The 22038-nt window shown below is 40.5% G+C and overlaps 1 protein-coding gene and 1 non-coding gene across 2 annotated transcripts in view; both read left to right on the top strand.

The window, feature by feature from the left end:
* The window catches only part of eif4g1b (eukaryotic translation initiation factor 4 gamma, 1b), a 35191-nt gene that overhangs the window by 6193 nt on the left and 6960 nt on the right, over nt 1-22038 (top strand). Inside the window, exons 4-20 of the mRNA XM_008426193.3 lie at nt 464-550; nt 1186-1218; nt 4069-4089; nt 4565-4756; nt 4869-4971; nt 9026-9162; nt 13781-13873; nt 15597-15687; nt 15823-16821; nt 16911-16999; nt 17837-18020; nt 18110-18243; nt 18383-18508; nt 18611-19030; nt 19986-20132; nt 20345-20581; nt 20696-20800. Coding sequence (XP_008424415.1) covers nt 464-550; nt 1186-1218; nt 4069-4089; nt 4565-4756; nt 4869-4971; nt 9026-9162; nt 13781-13873; nt 15597-15687; nt 15823-16821; nt 16911-16999; nt 17837-18020; nt 18110-18243; nt 18383-18508; nt 18611-19030; nt 19986-20132; nt 20345-20581; nt 20696-20800 — 3198 coding nt within the window. The remainder of the gene's footprint in view (nt 1-463; nt 551-1185; nt 1219-4068; nt 4090-4564; nt 4757-4868; nt 4972-9025; nt 9163-13780; nt 13874-15596; nt 15688-15822; nt 16822-16910; nt 17000-17836; nt 18021-18109; nt 18244-18382; nt 18509-18610; nt 19031-19985; nt 20133-20344; nt 20582-20695; nt 20801-22038) is intronic.
* LOC145554767 (small nucleolar RNA SNORD66) lies at nt 19834-19911 on the top strand. The gene has a single exon (XR_014090759.1). It is a non-coding gene; the product is annotated as a small nucleolar RNA SNORD66 (small nucleolar RNA).

Raw genomic sequence — 22038 nt, 5'->3', positions numbered from 1 at the left:
TCTATTGAGGTTGCCATGTTTTCACCTGTGCAAAGCATGCTGGCTTGATGATGTGGGTAGGTCATAGTGGACTCTGCGTCTGATCTCTGATCTGATAAAATAACATAATGGAGCATCTACACTTTAATATAATATTCAGGCCTGATAATGCTCTGACGCCGTGCTGGTTCTCTGTGAGAAAAAAACAGAGATTTATTAGGCATTTCTCTGATACTAACAGAGGTGCAGCATTCACACCCTACATTGGGTTTGTTCAACTCCCACATGAATGTTGTCCATTTGTAGCAACAAAATTCATAATAATCTATCATTTAAGAGGCTTTTAGAACAGTTCTTGGTATAACAATTGTTATTTCATATTGTGTGAAGCTCTAACATATTGATGTTCCTATCTCTCATGGCTTCAGGGCAGCCTTCCTTTTCAAGTTTTTCTCATGTTTATGTCCATTTCTGTCTGATGCAGCCCTCGTTCCCCCCTGGGCAGCCTTCTTCTGTTGTGTTTGCAACCTCAGCACCTCCACAGATGAACCCCACGCCACAGCCTCGACAGGTAGGACTGACCGCTGACCTGCCCCTCACCTACAATGATGCTTTTCCTTTCACATCAATGAGCCAAGCTTTTTCTCTCTTCTTCAGCAAGGCTTGCTCAGTCAAAAATGGTCATAAGGCATGGAATATATCAATATATCTCTCTCTCTATGGGAAATAAAAGGAACAAACCATATAGATGTGTTTAATGGTTCAGGTTGTCTGTGTTCTCATAGCTTCTTCTCACATTTCCTCACCACTTCTGGTGTTCATTTTCTAAGCTCATTTTGATCCGATCTGCATGGTTTAGCTCTTTCACAGCTCATTTCATCTTCCATGACTTTGTAGAATTGGAGTGATTTTCACTTGGTGCTGAATTGGGGCTTTAAGATAATTAATATGTATCCATCACTCCTAGGGGACATCTGATATCTAGTTTTTATTTGTTGAAAAGAAGTTGACAGTTAAGAGTTACACTAGTGGTGGTTTTTCTGACCTTCTTGCTCATGTTTTATGGTAGAAATGTGACTTTTCACTTTTCTTGTTGTTTTGGAAATCAGGTGCGAATGTAAAAGAGAAAACTGCAAATGGAGAGTGATGCATGAACGTTGAGCTTGTCTTTAACCTCTGTCTTGTCTGCCTCTCCTCCTCCTCTAGTTTGCCCCTGGGCCCCGACCTTTACACCAACAGGTACTAACAGCACAGCTGACTAACATCGGGTGGTGGGAATCAAATGGTTACAAAGGAGTTGAGAATTAACCCTTCCCTTGTTTTACGAATAAAACACATAAAAAAACAGAACAGAATCTTCTTTTACATCAAAACTGAAACACTACAGTTCGTGCTTTTATGTTTGCATAAATTCATTATTTACTTCAACTAAGTACTTCAAACCACAGATTATATACAGAGACAAAGTTGCTTCAGATCTTTGTAAGGATTCAGTAGTGTGATCCCGGTGGTCACGCTCCTTTATCAGCTTCACTGAAAGATTTCTTCTTCTTAAGTTGTGTTTTGTAACGAGGGTTTGGCATCTTGGCTGTAGCACACTGTGGTGAGTGATGCTTGGAGAAGGTTTGAATGGAGGAGTCAACCTGACAGAACAAAAGATCAAAGGATAATTCATTAAATCAGTCGGAATATCTCAAACTGGGAAAATCCAAACACTTTGAAACGAGCCGTATTAAATACGTTTCCACTTAAGATTTTTTATTTTGAACCAGACATCTTTACCGTCTTTTAAAAGTCAGATTTCAGGCTTGGTAATTAGGTTGTGCTTTGGAGATTTTCTCAAATCTTCAGTTTGGAAGTTTGAGCCTTAAAGTAAGGATGCATGATCTCTCGCACATACAGTGTTACAGTTGAGGAGAATATTTCCTGAATCCGTCTTCCAGGGTAAATCCTTGTGAAAGGATTCAAGGTAAATAAGTTTTATGAAATTAAAGTTGTTTCCTTTTTAGAGAAGTGCCTTGATTAACATCCTTCATGGGGAGGCATACTATTGGTTTGAGAACACCAACTAAAGTGCTGTCTTTGTTACATTTCCTTTGAGTTGCTAGAGAAAGTGCCAAAGTTTTCTTCTGCTTTGTGTAGAGCAGAGCACCACCTGTTGCTTCCCACTGTCAAACATCTGGCTGACAAAAGTGAGTTCTGCTAAACTCTTCCATTAAACTAAGTAAATATTAATATATTGGTTTAAATGCATTTCTGGCCACATAAAAGACTTATAGCTTGAAAATGACCAAAAGTTACCTTTTTTAAGGTGGTGCTCATTTTGAACACTACATTAAGCTCCACAAATACCTCAGCCAGTTATCTGACATCAGGCTGTTTTGCTGCCAAAGGGGCTTTACAAAGAGCAAAATGGTTGAATTTAAAAATCTTTTTAAACATTTTACATTTGAATCGAATATTTAGCTTCACTATTTGGGTGATCCACCAGAATTTGTATCCATTTAGTAATATCTTGACAGTAGGCATAACATTTTTATGCTTACTGATATTCTTTAGTTCGGTAATGTACTTATTTGTGTTCTTTCACTCTTAGTCTGCTGATTTCAAAAAGATAAAATATTACAGAATGTAAAGTAGCGCGAGATGTGAAAATATTTCACCAACTTCAGTCGCAGTTGTTTCATTTTTGACTTTAACTTTGAACTAAACCTTTTGGTTTGGTCCACATGTTGAACTGAAGAAGGCTTAAAACCACATTACCCGAGACAACTGTGGGATGCTCAGCATAGTCTAAAAAGCTCGAAAGTGTGAGCATTTTAAGGTTGAAGTTTGGGAAACTGCTCTTTGTCCCCCGTTGTGTATGAGGCGTTCATGGACCGGATCTCCAGGTGTAGGCACGGAAACAAGTGTGTTTACTTTGGGTCTCAAATGAGCTTTGTGCAGATGATGTGGTTTTGTTTGTGCGTTGAAGCTGAAAGCTGGGTCTCTCACCGTGCTTTTCTGGAGCTGTTTGCAGCTGAATGGGAAGCTGCCGGGATAATAATTAGCTCCTCCAAGTCTGAGCTCATGCTTCTTATCTAATAACAGGAAGGCTGCTCACTCCATGGTGTCAGTCTGTCTTATGCGGAAGGGTTCAGGTATCTTGATGTATTATTCACAAGTGATAGGATGGAACAGGAGAGGAATCAAGCTGATTTAAGGGTTCCTGTTTAAATTAGACTGATGAAATGAGTCACAGCTGGAGAATACATCCTCACAATTTTAAGTAATGGCAAATGAAAAAAAAAACAACTAAATCTAACAGAATTACTTGTGGCAGTAATTTCCAGTAGAGTGTTATATGTAATGTTAGATGGTGACAAATTCTTTCATCACAATAAGAAGCTGTTTGTTTGATTCCCTCATTAAAATTCCTCCCAGGCTTTCCAGACTGACATTGTTTGGACTGCTGTCTGCTGCAGCGAAGAGATTGACTGCTCATTAGGTAGTCTAAAGGTGATTCATTAAAACGCCACGACCTGTGCTGTTGACGCATCACCTCTGGACGACTCGGGGAAATATGCAAACTTGAGAAAGTAAAGGACCAAAACCGTCTCCAGTTGACAGACGAGAAAGCTGTTTCAGAAGCATTTGAATTCATTCTTTGAAAGAAAGTTCACAGTAACTAGTTATAAATGGAACAGGATTTTTTGTATTCATTTTTAGTGCATGTCTGATGTACTGTGGTCATTACAGCATTCAGCATTTTATTGAAATAGGCAGTTTGAAATCAGATGTTTGTTTTTACTGGCTTTCACTGAAGTTTTACTGTATAAAAATCCTGTCAAAGGGTAACCACTGGTTATTAGTTCTAAAAAAAAAAGTTTAAAATGGTGTCCATCTTCTAAAGTGCCTGGATTCTTTTGAGCTCTTGGTTTACTGCGGTCCACTGTTCTCTGCATGTTCTTTGTAAGCTCACCGCTTGCCTCAGAAAGGGCCGTTCCTCTGCTCTGATTGATGCTTTCTGTTTCTCAATCGTCTTTCTTCCACCTTCTGACTCCTTCTGTTTGCCGTGTTTCTGTGTTTGATCTGTTTGTGCTGCTGAAGGGAAGCTTCAGGTCGCTACAGGTAACTGGATTTCATCTTTTTTTTTTCTTCTTCTTTTTTCTTTTTTTCCTTTTTCATGGTGAGGATGTGTGTGTGTGTGTGTGTGTAATAGTTGGCAGGGGTTTGCATGATTGGCTTGGTGTCAGTTTGTTAGCTCCCAGGCCTGCAGCAGAATGTCAATGAGGAGGCTCTGAATGAACTCGTATTAGCTGCTTTATCTCTGCTGACAGGCGGGGCCAATATGTTTCCAGTTGGATCCTGGCCATATATTCATACACAAACTGTTAGCCTAGCTGCACATGTTAGCTTCTCTTGTCTATGATACACAGTTATCTTTTGTTTTTCAATGACAACAAAAGATTTTGTGTTTTTCCTTTCTTTTTTTCTCTTCACGAACTTTTTATTGTTGTTGTTGTTGTTGCCCAGGTTTTTTCTGCTCACATTCCTTCCACTGTTGTACCCTTTCTCATCCTGCACACCTTTATTCCACTTGCAGCCCTACTACACCAACAGGGGCAGCTTGCCTCCCAGCAGTGGGCCTCGGGGCGTCCCAGCCAGCACTACTCCCCGTGCTGTGACACCCACCCATGTTTACCAGGCGGGCCCTGGCTCCCAGATGATGATGATCCCCCAACAGCAGTTGCAGTTCCCCAGCTCACCACAAGGCCCAGCTTATTTCATAGGACAGGTAATGAGACGCAGTCTTAATTTTCACAACATTGAAAGTGATACTGTGCAATTGTTTTTCTTTGATCTTACCGGGGGTTTTTTCTGTTTTGTTTTGTTTTGTTTTTTTACAGTACCGGTCTCCAACGTATGTGGCCACACCGCAGCAATACTCGGTCCCAACTGGAACCCCAGGTTTCTACCCAGGCACCAGCCCTGCTGAATATGGTACTTATGGTAAGAGGCTCTGCTCGGGGCCTCGACTGCCGTACAAACATGTCACTGGGGTACCTTGTTTAAAACATGTCAGGTTAGGAGTATGTGTAAATTAGATATAAATTGTGTCTTATTAACACAGAAAATACATTAACAAAAATTAACTAAACAATATGTTTGAAAATGGAAAATAAGAGTTATGTCAAATCCTGCTAAATGATGGAAACATTAGGTAACACACTGTATAAATAAATAAGTTGGGGAAAGTTCTTATTTTGTAAGGGTTTTTGGTCCATTATTTGATGTATTAATTACTTTATCAAGTCATTGATTCATTTCTGCATTTATTGCCAGTTTTGGCAGGATATGTTCAGTCCGTCTTCTGGAAATGGAAAGAGTACAGCACAACAGCAAACCTAACAAAACATTGACTCCTGCTTTAAACTGGTGGTAAAGAAATGCTCCAAAAGAGTTGCAGCTGTAACTGCATCAAAAGTTGGGCTGAATAAAGATACACAGCACAAATAACTTGGTTTTGTTTATATAGAATGTAGAATAAACACGTGGCATTTTCTTTCTACTTCATAGAAGCACTTCTTTGATTTGGACTATCTTATAAAATCCAAATTTGTAGCCAAATTTATGTCTACACTACATAAATTTATATGTAGTGTAGGGCAGGAGGACTTGTGCAAGGCACTGTAGATATGCAGGTTTTGCTGCTGTGCTATCCCACCATCTAGAGGTGACTGGGTGTCAATGCAGCACAGAAAGTGATAATGCCTTGCAGCAAACTTGCTGACCCCTCACTGCCAGGCATTCGAGGTATGTGTTGTCTTTGTGAAGCTAGTCCATCAGCAGTGCGGTGAATGCAGACCTGTAGAAATGGCCTCCCTCCTACCACTTACTGTCCTGCTCTTTGCTCTTCATTTCTCATGGTCCAGTCGTGGCATAACCTTTGAAGCTGCAGTCACTGAATCTGACTGCTCACAAGCCACAGAGCTGCTCTAATAATGAAATGACTATAGAATGTTTGTGGAATGCAACATTACTGAGATATTGTATATATTTATGATCAGCTTAAGATAAACAATTACAAAGTCAAACTTTGTATGTGTGCAATTAAAAAGCCTTAAACTTTCCAATAGTACTTCAATTGCTTTATGAATATGATTATGAATAGCTTCATATTGTTCACAAATCTGAACAGATTTGAGGATTGATTTTATTAGAAAATTAAATTGTGTTCCATCAGTTTCTATTCTGCCTGAATAGAAACTTTCAGGAGCAGCAATAAAGGCACCTGAAAGGGAAACTGCAACGGTTTATTAGTTGTTTACATCTACTGGACTTTGGGGCCATTCTTCCTTGCCTAGCACTTTAGTCTGAGGTATTAAAAAGGCCATTGTGTAAAATTGACTTTTTTGAGCTTTGTAAGTAATAATGTTATTCCCTCATAAAAAAAACATACCTGGAATGTCGCTTTCATTTTTTCATGTTTGAGGACTCCCTTAATCTCCCATGACAACCAATCAGAGTTGCACAAATTCTTGTTCTCGCAAAGTGCCGCCTAGTTACCCAAAGCTCCTCCTTGAAGCTGCAGCATTCCCTCTAATAGAGCATCCCTCCCCCACAAATCCTCTCCTCGGCTCCTCCAGACTAGTGCCAGCAGCTATTAGCAAACACCTGGTGGAACTGCGAGTCTGTTGAGCTTATCATACAAACTACAATGTCCCTAAGCATCATCATGGAATGGCAGTGTTGTAATGACATTCTGAAAGGAGAATGTGTGGGAAAGGATTGGAAAGCAGAGATGAATTTCAAGGCATCCAATAATATTATGATGCAAAGTCAATTTTATTTGAAGTTTATGTTATATACAGCATTTTCATAACACCTGAAGGTAATGTAGTTCCTTGATTGAGCTGTTATTGATGTCTGATTCTGGTTACGTTGCAGTTATGTTATTAAGTTACATTTTGGTTTACTTGTGATGTACAAAAGTCACTTTTTACTACCTTCAAAACTAATTTGAACTTGCTTCTTGTTGAACTCTTTTGGAAGCCTGATATGACATTTATAAAATTTCAAATTGTCTAGAAGCCAGTTTAGCAGAGGTTCAATCTTTAGTCTGAAGGCCTTAGACTGTTTTTTTTCCTATCTTACCATGGTGTTCACCCCACCAGTCAAGAGTACACCAACCTAAATACCCAAAGTTTAAATGGAGAAAAACCTTTGTAAAAAAAAAAAAAAAAAAGTGGACTGATCTTACGTAGCTTTAGCTATTTTTAACTCTCCCACCTGCCAAGAGTGGTTTGATAAGCAGGTTCCCTCCTCCCCCCAGTCCCACCCCATGTAGTTGGCTCCCATGTCGTCACTACAGCTGATCAGATGACACGTTCATGGTGTAGAGGTACGGGAGTCTTTGGACCTAGAGGGGGAGAAAGAGGGGAGGGAGGAATTAGGAAGGTCAGTGGGAGGAGCTAATCGGAAACCAACTCTGTCTGTAGGAGGATGGACTGAACAGTAGAAGAAGTCAGTCTGAGAGGAACCTGTAGAGTGAACTGGAGGAAGTTTAGAGAGGGGGTTTGAGGAGAACCCTCCTCCTTTTGCCCTCTCTGTACACTGTTTCGCATTCAGTCGGAGTTCCACATGGGGAACCGTGGTTCGCAGCAGCAGCAGGACTCTGAGGTCTCTCAGGGTAGGTCTTACCCCCCATCACGCTCCCCCACAGAACCACTGATCCAAGCTTCAGTAGAACAAGAGTCAGGGCTCCAGTCTCTTCTTTTTTTATGGTTAGGGACGCTGTCCAAGAATCGTGTCATTCTACCTTTTGGCGCTCTCTGGTAAATGGGCCACGTCTCGCTCGCACTTTCTTTCCTTCTCCTGCGCAGACTCGTCCGTGAGCCTGTGTGGGTTTTGACTATATTTAGGCTGTGCTGCTCCTGGTCAACAATGCAGACTCAGTAATGTTAGTTAGACTGAAATGCACGCAGGAGGGGAGGGAGACTGAGTGGCAGCTAGCTGTTGCTGTGCCTGAATAATGGCCTCTTTGATTTAAAGTTTGCTTTTCTCCCTCTGAGGCTGGACTGTCGGAAGCCAGTGAAAAGGCCAGGTAATGGCTGCATGGCTGTGTTTGTTATTGAGCAACTTGCCTTGTGTTGTGGGGTTTGTTGAGGATTTTTCAACTTGTGCGAACCTTTGGGGAGGGTTGGAGGTAAATGTGCTTCACAGGCAGGAGTTTTCTAAATAGGTTTTCTGAATGTGATACTTACAGCTCGCCTTAAGCACTGAGGGTCAGCTGTGTAGAGCAGTGAGGGACTGCTGGGTCATTGTCTGTTTGCCCACTGTGTGCTCTGTCCAGGTTATTACATATGGGCCCAAAATCTGGAGGAGTGTGGCATTGAATTTATTTACTTTCCTGGTCTATATATCTATGGAAAAATATGCATAAAGCTTTTGTATTTTCTAGTCTTTCCTATCTTAATTATTCTTTCTTTACTTCCTTTTCACTTTCTTTCTTTTCATTCTTTTTTTCCATATTTTGTTCTTTAAAGTATGTTTTGATTGTTTATTTGCTTTTTTTCCCTTCCATCCTTTTTTTTAAATTATTTTTTGGTATTTTCAATTTTTTCCTTTCACTCCATCCATCTGTTCTTCCCCCTTTCCTGCATGTTTTCATTGAAAGATTCATCCATTTTTTTAATTCACTCAAACTTTCCTATCCTTTGTTTCTATTCTTGTTTGTTGCAGCTTTTATATTTAAAGCCTTGCCATAAGAATATCTTATATCTTTTAAGTCCAAAGCGTCCTCAATGTTAATTTAAATTGACAGTTTTTTTGTTTGTTTTTTTGTTGTTAAAAACTGAATTTAAGTGTTTTACATGAACCGTCTCACAGTTCCTTAAAGATATAAAAAAACAAGAAAGGTTTGAACTTCTCTAACAGCTTATAAACACAGAGAGAGGAGCTGTTTCTGCACATACTGTGTGGATCAAACCCTTGTTTTACTCTTGTAACATTAGGTCAGTGTGTGTGTTGGTTTACATTCTTCTTTCTGTTTTATCCACAACAGGGACTTACTACCCTGCACAGCCCCCGTTCCCTCCCTCTGTGCAGGCGGCGCCTGTCATTATGAACCCGGCCCCGCAACAACAACAAGCACCGCCTCAGCCTTCTCAACACATCCCCACCAAACGGGAACGCAAACAGGTAGAGTCGGTGGTCTGTAACACAAAACATACCTCATTGTAAACTGCAGCATTGTGACTTTTAGTCTCTGCGGTACCTGATTAACTTCTTCCTGATACTCATTTCCTAGAAAATCAAGTTATATCTTTACAGAATTCCCCTTTGGTTAATAATAATCCTTATATTTCAGGCTTGATCATTAAATTGGAAAGTTTTTCTTCAGTTTCCTTGGAATGGTCAGCTTTTTCCGTCCAGCTCTGAAGCTTCAGTAACTCCTTTAGGGCAATTATTTGAGCATGATGTGTCTTTCCTACTCATAAGAAACTTCCAGAATTATAATAGTGATATGCTTTACACTCGTATCACTATCATCATGTCTGAATAAATTGCAGTGGTTATTGAACTAAAACAGAACAGGTGAAAAAAATAATGCGTATTAACAATATGTATTAATGCAAATGTTGCATTAATTGCTGCAATTGATGCACTTATGTTAAGATATATGATTTTTGGCACAAAAAAAAAAGTAATGGAATCACTCAGTATATTTTGTGTGGTAGCTGCAACTGCACAAACATGTTGTTAAACCTTATATGTATTATCATTTTACTAGTTTTGCTTTTAATGACAATTAGGGCTGAAGTGATGAATTGATGATTGAAATTATCCGTTAATTTAATTGATGAATTTTTGATGGGAATATGCAGACTCGAAGAGGCCATTTTCTGAAAGAACAGAGTGTAATTAAGCCATAACTGTGGAAAAATATATACATTTTGCATTGTTTAAATATGTTTTACTCAGAACTCCTCGAGTGACATAGATTTCTTCACCTGGTTCAAATTCAGTAAAAAAAAACAACCTCTTACTAAGCACTTTTTGCTTTTTTTTATTATTATTATTCAAGCAGATGAGGCTTTTCACGTTAGAATTATTTTCTTAGCTGCAGATGCATTCTTTGATACAAATTATCAAGAGTACACTAAAGGAATATTTTTGTTGCATTTTAGGCAAGAAAATGTTTATTTAAAAAAAAAAGATTTCAATTGTTGCTATCTTTTAATGTTTTTCAAAAACTCCTCAAAACTGTTTGCATGGTTATATTAAAAAAATCTACAGAATGTGCAATTTTTTTTATCCTGTTAATCTTCAGTATACTCGATTATTAAAATAATTGTTAGTGCAGCCTTGATGATATGACTATTTTATTCATTTACGTGTTTGAAGTCAAGAGATGTATAAGAGTATGTAAAAGACAGATGCCAAAGATGCAGCTGAAAGTTGACCAGTAGGAATGAAATTTTATGTTGAAAACTAAAATTAAAATTTAATACATGACCCAATGTCCACCCAATATGAAAGCAATGATTGCATGATCTTTTAAGTTTCATCGGTGATTTGTCGCTCGAGGAAGAGGAATTGAGAAGATGTGCCGTCCAAATGGAGTAGCTTGGAGACTTTACAAACCGGCACCCTACATAAATATTTACATGCACTCAGTCAGTCACTCTTATCACCATACATTGCAATGGTAATTCTCTTGTGCTGGGAAAAAAAATATTAATTACTTTTTTTCCGCTGAAAACTGATAGAAAGCCAGTTTCTGATTTGTTCAGTTCTTTCAGGGTTTTTAGATGGACATAACTTATGACATAAATGGGCTCCTGAGAAGTGCTACTGCCATGATGGGTTCACTTAACTTGAAAAAAGTGGATTTCTAAGTGTATAATCTATTGGTCAAGCCAATAAAACAAGATGCAAGCTGTTGTACATTCATTTATTAATTTTATTTCAGCAAGTAGCTGTTATATCAGAGGTGGAAAATCATATGCATTTATAGTTGTCTATTTTGTTGCTGGTGTAAATATGATTACTGTGAGATGAATCAAAAATCCAAACTGCTACATACCAGCTATGCTAATGCTACGACACTCATGTTTGAATTAACTTAAAAATGTCAGTAAAGTTCTTGTATCTGGAAAAGTTTAGTGGTAAACCTCCCAGATGAGACGAGCTGAAGTGTCTGTTTAAACACTGGCTTCACAGACACGGACGACCCAGAAATGGGGCTCTGCTGATCTATGCTCCCCCATTGAGCTGCAATTCATATATGCGAAGTTGCAAACGACAGAACACTTCGTTCTATTCAGGTCAGAATTAGCACAGGAAATTGCTAGTAAGCTGACGACTTAAAAAAAACAGAAACCTGTAGGAACCTGTAGGAATCTTCCTTACTGCAGTAGTTGATTTATAAACAATAAGGTTACCAGGAATACAGAAAGTGCACAGGGCGGCATCTTAATACATCTGCTTGGACCACATTGCTGTTTACACTGCAAAAATAGGTTTGCTATGTGCCAGATCCATGTTTTTTTAGAAACAGAATTTTATTATAAAATGATTCTTTTTTTTTTTTTTTTGCCTCCCCCAGTTGCAACATTTATTTATATCGACATCAAATTAACAGATAAACTGTGGCTCATTAAAGATAAGCAGTTATAAAAAATACTGTGAACTTGTCTCCCGTTTTGTCAAACAGGTAACAGTTCAGTCCTCATTTTCTCCCTAAAGAGGGAAATTTATCGATAACTTTCTAAAATAGAAACATTGTCATATTGTAATCAATCATATTTTACTCTCTTATATTGAAAGAACCCTTGAGAAAATGTTGTGATGCCGAGTATTTTTCTTAGCATTGAGTTTGAAATTTTAGCATCGCAACAACCCTAATAGATACTCCATAACAAAGGGTCTCGACTATGAATTGAGTGATACTGCTCTGGAGAACTCTTCTCTATTTAACTTGATTTAATCCTTATCAGTTAATCCAATCAGCCGTTAGTCTCGATAAATAAAAGGAAAGTACAAAGGCGTGTGAGCAAACTCGATTGTTGGAGAGATGGCTGCAGCTGGAATCTGTTGAGCTATACCTACAGTTTCTAAACGGCTTCATGGAGGTGGTGCTGTAGTCCTTTGAACAATATTTGTGCAAAAGACTGTATAAACAGACTTGACAAAGTTGTGCTGCTATGTGTAGTGGCAAACGTACTTATATATAAAAACAAAAAGAGACGGAATTAATTTGATCTCATGAGAAGTCAGGTCTTTTTGTGCCTTTTTAATATTTGGCACATTAAACTCACAAGTAGCTATTTAGACGTCTCTATTTACCATGTGCATTGCAAAAGTTGTTGCAGAAATTTTTTTCCAAATTTCTGCGGACGTGCTCTGACCGAGAGAGTCCTGAAAGGAGGGGGCTGAGGGACATGTCAGCACATAGCTGAGGTCCACGTGGCCACTGGTCTCCTCCCCCCCCCAGCCTTCCGCTGCCGCTGTGGCATCCCCCCCTCTTCCTCCTGCTCTAGTTTCCTCTGCTTCCAGAAGGCGTGAGCTGAAACCGAAATCTGAAGAGTGACTTTAGCCTTCCTGTGTTAAAGAAATGGAGGGGGGAGTTTCTTGAGCAAGCTGCTGCCTATTTGATAATGTGAACTTTTTTCTTTTTTTTTTAACTGGAAACCCTCCCATTCGCACCATGCCCCTCCTCCTCTCTCAGGCCTCTTTTATCTGTGTGTGAGTCTCTGTGGGCGGGGGTGCACATTCCAGCTCCATAGCTCTACAAGGCCAGTCTCTTTCTCCCTTTTTTCCCTCCCTGTTCTGTTCAGCTCACGACAGAAGGCTGATCACGCTGCTAGCTAGCTTACAGACAGTCAGGCCTGGCTCAATGCGGTCCTATTCTGCTGGACTGTTTGCCTGGCAGTGTGTTATGCGAGTAAAACCAAGGCAAAACTACTTTGTGTCCAACCCCCACCCTGCTTTGTGGAGTTGAAAGTCCAGCATGAAGCCAGCAGGAGCTGCTACTCCAGCCCTGGGATGAGAGGCCCACCGGGGTTTGTACTGCTTTTGGGAAGGACTTGCAAACAAAACCGGACCAGGTAAAGGTCAGTAGTGTTGGGTAAACATTGCTGCACTTTCATTAAAAAGTAGGTTAGAGAGCAAAAGTGTTGTAGAAGCCGCGTTATAACTTTTATAGATCAGTTTCTGTCCAGTAGCATTCAGCTTCGTTTTATGAGTCAGATTTCACAAATACCACATGATCAACAGATCACAGCCAAGCAGAAAGACTTGTGCTGTGTGAGTGAGCAGATTTTCACCCACTTTAGTTCCCTCTGTATGTCTTGTCTGTGTGTGCACATGCAAGGCTGCTGTTGTCACACCTGATTATGCTTTGCCTTTGGCATAGTCATGCCTTTTTCTGCCAGTTTAAACCAGCAGTGGAATTTCACAATTTGGCTTTGGGTTGGTTGATTAGATTCATAGTGTCAGCCTGCTTCTTTGTTGACTCTGAAAGCACAGTCGGTAGAGCCACACAGGAATTTGTGAAGCAATCTTAAGAGTTGGTTTTTATCTGATCAAAACGGGAACAGAGATGTGGATTTTGTTGAGTGAGCTCAACAGACGACACAGAAAAGGGCTGGCAATTGTAGGCGTAACTCTTTGATACTCTGATCAAACGCAACACTTCCTCATCTACTTTCTTCTGACTTGTCTTAACCCTACAGGGCGGGAGCTCCTTACCCTTAAACTACCACGTGTTCCTCCTACCATGCTTTGCTCTTAATTTGCTCCTTTTGCTCCACAGATAAGAATAAGAGATCCTAACCGAGGAGGCCAGGACATCACAGAGGAGATTATGTCTGGGGGCCGCAGTGGCTCTACCCCAACGCCCCCACAGGTGAGCTGAAGTAGCACGCAATGAGTCCAGGCAGAAGGATAAAGAAGTACAAGCTGAGCTTGTGTTCAGACTAAAAACTGATATTGCCATACTGTTTACAGCTGTGTATATTATGTTAATACTTCTACTCTGTGCCGGAAGTACTGCAAAGCATTTGGTTAGACTACTGCTACCAAGCCTGGCAAAAGCATTCATGTGACCTTCAGGTTTTTTATGTTGCAAGCAAAAAAATTTTAGTGTCTCATTGGATTTTATCTGACGGAGCAACGTGTGTCGAATACAAGGTTCTAAATATTTTATTTTTATTCACCATTACAAATAAACTAGGGCCTGGACTTTGTCACTTTAATTTCGATTGATTAATTACATAGATTTTAATGTGTTAAAAATATTAACATAATTGCTTTTTTTTTTACCTATAAAAATCCTGAGCAGGAACATTTATATGTTTTGTGCTTCCGGTACGCCCTTAATTCAGATGCACAAGTGACATCCGTAAACGACTGTGATTGATGACAAAGCCACTTTTCCTGACCCACTGGGGGTTAATAATAAAAGACTATTGTTGTATTCAAGTTGTGCAACAAAAGAGTAATCTCATCACCAAAACTATTCAAGCCTAAAAAGCTATTTCAATGCTAAACATGTTGCAGCAAGCACAGATGGTTTTCACATGAGTTACATGAATGGTCAGGGCTTCCTGAAACACTTAAAAGATGAATGAGTATAATAGTACTTTGAAGACCCTTCAATTACCTCAGTTAAGTCACCAAAACAAACTCATTAATTTCTTGCCCTGTGTCAATACTTTGATGGTGACTTTTCAGGTGTAAAGCTCCTACCTTTGCACATAAAGGAGCTGAAATTTTTACCATCGGTTACATTGCATGACGAGTGTCTGTGAACATCAGTTACAGACACTCGAGAGACACCGATTTTGTATTTGATTTAGTTCCAGACTAAATCAAATCGAGGTTATTGATTTTAACCACACTGCTGCGGCTGCAGGTTTAGGATCGCTCCAGTCTTTTTCAGCCTCAAACAGGTTTTCTTCTATGATTCCATTTAGCTCCATTCATCATTTCATTAACTGTCCAGCTTCCCTAACTGTTGGGGGAAGAAAACATCCTCACAGCATGATGATATCCCCACCATGTTTTACAATGAAGACGGTTTGTTCAGTTTTTTGTGTTTTGAGAGTTTTCCACCAACATTTCAGTTGTGGCGTTATCTGACCAGAGCACCTTCCACAAATTTAATTTGTCTCCTACGTGTCAACTTGGATACAACAAAAGGTCCTCTACCAAATGTGAAACAGCTGCATTATTGTTATGATTAGGGTCCACACAGATGGACACTTTTTACCATCTGAAGGCAGTGGGTTGCACTGGAATTTATTTAGAAGTATTGGTGTAAACGGAGATTGAATTACAATGTAAGTCACATTTTTTTAGACTTTTGTTTATTAAAAATGAACCATATTTAGTACTTGCTTTGGTTGTACTTCAGATAAGTTCTACTTTGATTTGGGCCATCATGAGTTTTTATCAAATATACTTCAATTTCATGTTGACCGTTGTTGTTTTTTAAAATCTTTTAGACAGAGACTGCAAATTTCTAACTAAGGGAAAAACCTAAATAATTTTTTCTCCTGTTAAAGTGGAAAAGTGTGTCACGCTCAGCAGTGAGATCACGCCTATCCTTTATTACATTTTCCCCACAGACGGCCATATCTGGATCGGATAATACAGCGTTGCCTCAGGCCAACGGTGACAGTATCTCTGCTGCTGCTACAACAGCGCTGGTTAGACCAGGTAGGTGCTACATAAATCTTGTTTGGGCTGGGGGCTGCTTCAGATAATTGTTTATTAAATTGTCGATGCTTGATGTGTAAAATAATTTCTCTACTTTTTAACAACCTTTTTCCTATTTTTTATTACTTATTTTAGATGACGGAGGGAAACGTACGCCACCGTCTTTGTCACAGACCCCTGAGCTTCCCAAGGTTGACCCCATCCTCACTGAGACCCCGTCCTCTGCTGTCAAGGTGTCTGCCCCCCCTCCACTCTCCGAATCCACACAACCTTCCCTCAGCAAGCCTTCACCCTCTGCTCCTGCTGCTGATGTGATAGAGGCTCCCTCACCTCAAAGAGGACCCACACCCAGCCCCCCATCAGCACCTGAGGTCCCTGCCTACCCTGCACCCCTTCCTGACCCTTCCCCCACCTGTTCTGCACAGAGCAAAACAGAAAACACAGACCATGTTGTAGAACAGGAGGACTCTGGAGAGGAAGAGACTAAAGTCGAAGAGATACAAGCCTGTTTAGACTCATCGAGTGCTCAGGCCCCCAGTTCTAACGGTGTGGCAGATATGGAGCTTGAGAAGTCATCGGTTACTGTACCCCCCACTCACTCGGAGGACACTTTAGAATCTCCCATTGCTCAGCCTGAGGAGCTCAACCTGCATTTACCTAATGGCCTCCCGTTACCAGACGCTCAGATCCCCGATGGATCTGCAGTCGACACGTCTGAGTGCGACGACAGCCCTATAGCTGAGCCCGATGTAAGTCAGCAGCCTGTCGCACAGAGCTGTGCCGTTGAGGAAGCTGACGAACAAACTGTTACGGCCACACTCGCTGCTGTCGACCAATTAGCATCTGCTCCCGCTGTCGAAGAAGTTCCAACCGAACCGGTTGTCCTGACCAAACCCTCTGAGTCAGAGGTACAGGATGCAGTTACCGAGGTTGTCTCTGAGGTTGAGGAAGATGCTCCACAGCTCCAGACGGACACCAAGGAAGAAACGCAGTTGCCTACGGAGACTGTTCCCTCAGCTGATAACACATCTGAGACGATCTCAACTCCTCCTCCTCCTCCCACAGCAGAGGAGAAGGAGGGGGCTCCCAGTCCACCGACTGTCACCCCATCCCATGTGGAAACTACTATGCAAGGTCAGTCCGTTTCTGAAATTGGAGCTGTTTTGCTTCTTCTCAAAGCCCTTCTAAACATGTGTATGTCCTGATTTTTCTCCTCTCTGCAGCTGCTGTGTCTGTGCCAAAGAAGAAGCGGAAGATGAAAGATCTGAACAAGAAGGAGGCAGTTGGAGACCTCTTAGATGCCTTTAAGGAGGTGTGTTTATTGCAACTGCAGTTGTTAAATTGGTGGAAAATATTTTTTTTGAGGTGGATCATTGAGTTCTGGAAAAAGCAGCTTGTCCATATTGCCTTTGTTTACCAGCTTTGCTGTCCTGAGTAAGCCTGTTATAGATTTTGGTCTTTTCTAGTTTACAGAGAAGGATCACTTTTAAGTTATGTATTTATAAATGATATCCAAATTCTCTTCTTTACTGGTTTTGACCTAATTAAGAAAATAAATCGGATTTCAGCAAAAAAAAAAAAAAAAATCAAGACTTGCTGCATGAATGTTAGTATTGTGACAACCCTTACAACCCAGTCAAGTTCACTTCATGATTCAAATAGGGGGTGTAAGCATTTTCAAAAAACTCAGTCGATTGAGTCACTGACTTGCAGCATTTACTCCCAGTTTTGTTTGACATTTCCATTTTACCTTCTGACACATTTATTCTGCAGTTAGTTTCACCAGGCACTACAGTTATAGCAAGCCTGAATGCATCATACATCAGTAAAAGAAGTGGTGCTCTTTAGTCACTTTACGATTTGATTGCAATGTGATTATAGGACGCTTTGACATCGTTGGCTCAATATTCTTCCACTTTACAGTTTCAAACACCTTCAATATTAGAAAACAAGCCATTTATGTACATTTTTGCTTGAATAATTCCACTTGTTGCAGCAAAGAAAAAAACTCTTTCTACAAAGTAATAGATGCCTGTAATGTGAAAATGGTCACTTTGGCTCAATGTGACAGCATAATCCAATTTGTTGGATTATTCTGGATATAAATTTGAGTAATTTTAATACTGGACCTGGATTTTGTTTGATCAAGGAGCAGGTAGTTGCCCAGCCTGAGCCTGAGCCGACCCCTGCCCCACCACCAGAGCCAATGCCCCCAGCTGCAGCCCCTCCTGCACAAGAAGAGGCAGACCTGACCTGGGAGGATAAAGAGGACAAGCTGGATGCCGAGAACATCGAGCCGGCCGCCACCGACATGAAGTACCAGTACAAAGAGGGTGGGTCTCTGGACACTGATGCCTCTGAGGATCCCCGTTTAGCAATTCTTGGGGGTGAATCAGCTGATGATTTATTTCTTCTGCTTCAGAACAATGGAAGCCAATTAACAAAGAAGAGAAGAAGAAATACGACAGAGAGTTCCTTCTTGGGTTCCAGTTCATCTCTGCCAGTATGAACAAGCCTGAGGGTTTACCAGCCATCAGCGATGTCGTCTTAGACAAGGTGCATACTATTTACCTTAACTCCAAGCCTTCGCATGTTTTCACATCGTGTAGCTTCATAAAAGTTACATTTGAGAGATTTCTCAAAAATATCTATCCAAAAGCTCTCCATAAACCAGTATTGTTTACTTTTTGTTCAGGCAAACAAGACTCCTCTTCGCCAACTTGACCCGAGTCGTCTTCCAGGTATGAACTGTGGTCCTGATTTCACACCCTCCTTCGCCAACCTTGGCAGGCCTGGAATGGGAGGAGGAAGCAGAGGACCTGTGAGTTACCAGTTTCTCTGTGTGACCCATCAAAGCATTCATGATTTTATTAGACTCTTAGTCTAATGGTGTCTCTGTTGGTTCAACTCTCTCCCTCTCCAGCCCCCTGGTATGGGCATTGGAGTGGGCGGGCCCCGACGTTCTCAGCAGGTCCAGAGGAAAGAGCCGAGGAAGATCATCACCAGCATGTCGCTCAACGATGACATTCAGCTCAACAAGGCAGAAAAGGCCTGGAAACCTTCATTAAAGAAACCCACCCGGAGCCGGGAGCCGGAGGAGGCGCAGCAGCAGCAGGAGAACGAGCCCGAAGAGATGAAAACGCAGGAGCTGTTCAAGCGCGTCCGAAGTATCCTCAACAAACTCACCCCACAAAAGTTCCAGCAGCTAATGAAGCAGGTGCAGGAACTGACTGTCGACACCGAGGAGCGGTTAAAAGGAGTGATAGACCTTACCTTTGAGAAGGCCATCTCCGAGCCAGACTTTTCAGTGGCCTATGCAAACATGTGCCGCTGTCTTTCAGGGGTAAGTAGAGCCACATTTACCTGCAGTGGAAGAAAAAAGAAAATGCATTTCTCATATTTTTGTGTTTGTTGTGTCTATTTTCAACCCCTTTACTTTGATTCCTCTTAACAAATACAGGGCAAAGTTTGCCTTAAGACATCACCTGTTCACTAAATCAAGTATGTAGTTTCACCTCAGTAGTGAAAGAAGCAATGTTTAGTCTCAGTGATGGGGTAATAACTACTTCATTAAGTCCAACACTGGGGACAAAGTTCACTAAAGTAAAAACATCCTGTCTCACACATCTAGGACTGAAACAATTAATTGTGATGAATCAATTACTCAAATAATTTAGTAGATGATTAATCGTAAATTGGAATACACAGACGCAACAAAAAAGATATTTGCTGATATTTATATTCCAGTTATTAACGGGTTAAACCAACAAATCGATAGATCAACCCTCCACTGTACTAACATTAAGTGAAACAGGAAGTGTGGAACGTTTTTCATATTGCAGTATTAGAAGTATTTTTTAGCTGCTGATGCATCCTTTGCTACAAATTATGAAGTGTACACTACGGGAATCCTATGTTGCTTTTTATAAAAATAAAAAAAAAGGTTGGAAAAAGGAGTTGAATTATTTGTTAGTTTGAATCTCTGAATGTACTTCTAATATTGTGTAAAGTTTTAAATGGTTTAATGGAAAATCTGCAGAAGGTGCCAACATTTTATCCAATTTATCGATTAATTGTCACAACATTCAAACACCTAAATACTCGTTACATATCATTACTACACATATCATTATTTTCGGCTCCAGGCTCCATCAGTGATGACCTCTGTTTTGTGCCATGTGTCTGGGCCACTGATCCAAGTGATGGGACTGAGGAACTGAGGAGCCTCTATAGCAGTGTCAGAACAAGGGTTTGTTTTTTCTTGCTTTTCTAACCTTTATTGTTGCTGCTCTTTTCAGCTGAAAGTCATAACCCCAGATAAGCCTGGTGCCACTGTGAATTTCCGCAAGCTGCTACTAAACCGGTGCCAGAAGGAGTTTGAGAAGGATAAAGATGATGATGAGATCTTTGAGAAGAAGCAGAAGGAGCTGGAAGCTGCCTCAGGGGTAAAGTTACTACATCATGATTTAAAGCGTTAGGTACTTAAAGAGATACAAATAGACGTCAGAGTTTTATTAAAAAGTGTTTTATTTGCTTTTATACATGCTGTGATGTTTCTCAGGAACATTTTAAAGGCTTATATAGTTGCAGCTAGCTTTTCTTGTGGAACTTCCCCTCTTATTCTGTCTCTTTTTTTCTGTTGATGTTTTTCCAACAGGACGAGGTGAAGCAGCGACTAATCGAGGAGCTGGAAGAGGCTAAAGACAAGGCCAGGCGGCGCTCGCTCGGGAACATAAAGTTCATCGGTGAACTTTTCAAGCTCAAAATGCTCACAGAGGTTATCATGCACGACTGCATTGTGAAGCTGCTCAAAAACCACGACGAGGAGTCACTGGAGTGCCTCTGCAGACTGTTGTCCACCATTGGCAAGGATCTGGACTTTGAGAAAGCCAAGGTAACAGAAAACACACAAAGTAAAGATTTACATTGACAAACCTCTTCACTCAGCCTACATACTGATGGGGAAAACAAAATGGTTAGCTTACTAAGCCTCTCTGCCTCTCTTCAGCCTCGAATGGACCAGTACTTCAATCAGATGGAGAAAATAATAAAGGAGAGGAAGACCACCTCCAGGATCCGGTTCATGTTACAAGATGTGCTGGACCTCCGACGGGTAAATCATCACACAGACGTGGTTCTGAATATCGATGCAGAAGCATGAATATCACAGTTAGGCCTCATGCAATTTAAAGGTTTACCTACAGTAAATCAAACCCTGGCTAGAGCCCACATTGCTAATTCTTTTTGAAGGTGAAACTAAGTAGGAATACAGAGCTTTAGCAAAATACATTGTGACAAGCTCCAGTCATTTCTATTAGGGTATAGATAAGCAAATCTTTCAGCAGGTTGATGTTTTCAGGAGAAATAAAACTGTAACTTGCCATTTCTGCAAAGTTAGTCTTAGGGTTTTTGGGCCACTTTGGACCTTCAATTAACAGATTAATAACCTGATATTTGATTCCTCCAGTCTGACTTGTATTTGTAGCTAAAAACGTTCGTTTTTGGGGGTGTTATCATTTGTTGTTGGTTCACTTCAAAATGTATTGTGAACATATAATGGATGTTCCTCTTTTCCTTATTGATTTTTTTTATCTGCATGTTTAGTCATCTCTTGATGTGCTCATCTCTGCATTGTGTGGTAGTTTTTGGATGAGTTGTTCATTCACCAAACCAAACCGCCATAATTTTGGTGTCTTAAGTGAGATTATAAACACTCTTGTTCTGGTCAACGGATAACGATGTTAGTGCCGATCTATTGTTGCTTTGGTTAAACGTGTCATTCTGGTCCAGTACTGGAAATCATAATACAATCACTCTGCTGGATTCAGAATTTGACGGATTGTGATTAGGGCTGCACTGAGAAATCGGACCCCATTTCACTGCAAAGGTCCCCTTTTGCTCAACCCAATGTTGCCAACTTAGCGACTTTCTTGCTATATTTAGCTACTTTTCAGACAAAAACATCAGTATCAGCCAAAATTGTAATTTGAAAGTCAGGCTTTTCAGTGATTGGCCAGAAAACTATCAGTGCATCCTGAAAGTGATCGTTCATCCAATCTGCATCTATATGGACCATTTACTTTGGAGCATGCTGAATGTCTCTGTTTAAACAGGAAGGATGATGTTAGATTAATGGAAAGCAGGGGATTTCTGGAAGAAAAGTCACACATGCAATTATTGTTTGGTGTTGTGTGTGTGTGGTGTTAAATGTAGCCCTGCAGACATATGCACTGGTCTTTTAGCCCTGATCTGTGCAAGTCTCATACGAGGGCTTAGAGAGAAATATTTTTCTCAGCTCTTTAATGCAGGGCAGCTCCCGAACTCAGAGCTACTCTGTGCCATAGGTTGAGA

This window comes from Poecilia reticulata, chromosome 13 (assembly GCF_904066995.2).
Source record: "Poecilia reticulata chromosome 13, P_reticulata-male-v2, whole genome shotgun sequence".
NCBI classification, from domain to species: Eukaryota; Metazoa; Chordata; class Actinopteri; order Cyprinodontiformes; family Poeciliidae; genus Poecilia; species Poecilia reticulata.
The sequence above is the reverse complement of the archived record's forward strand: the minus strand, read 5'-3'. Positions and strand labels throughout refer to the sequence as shown.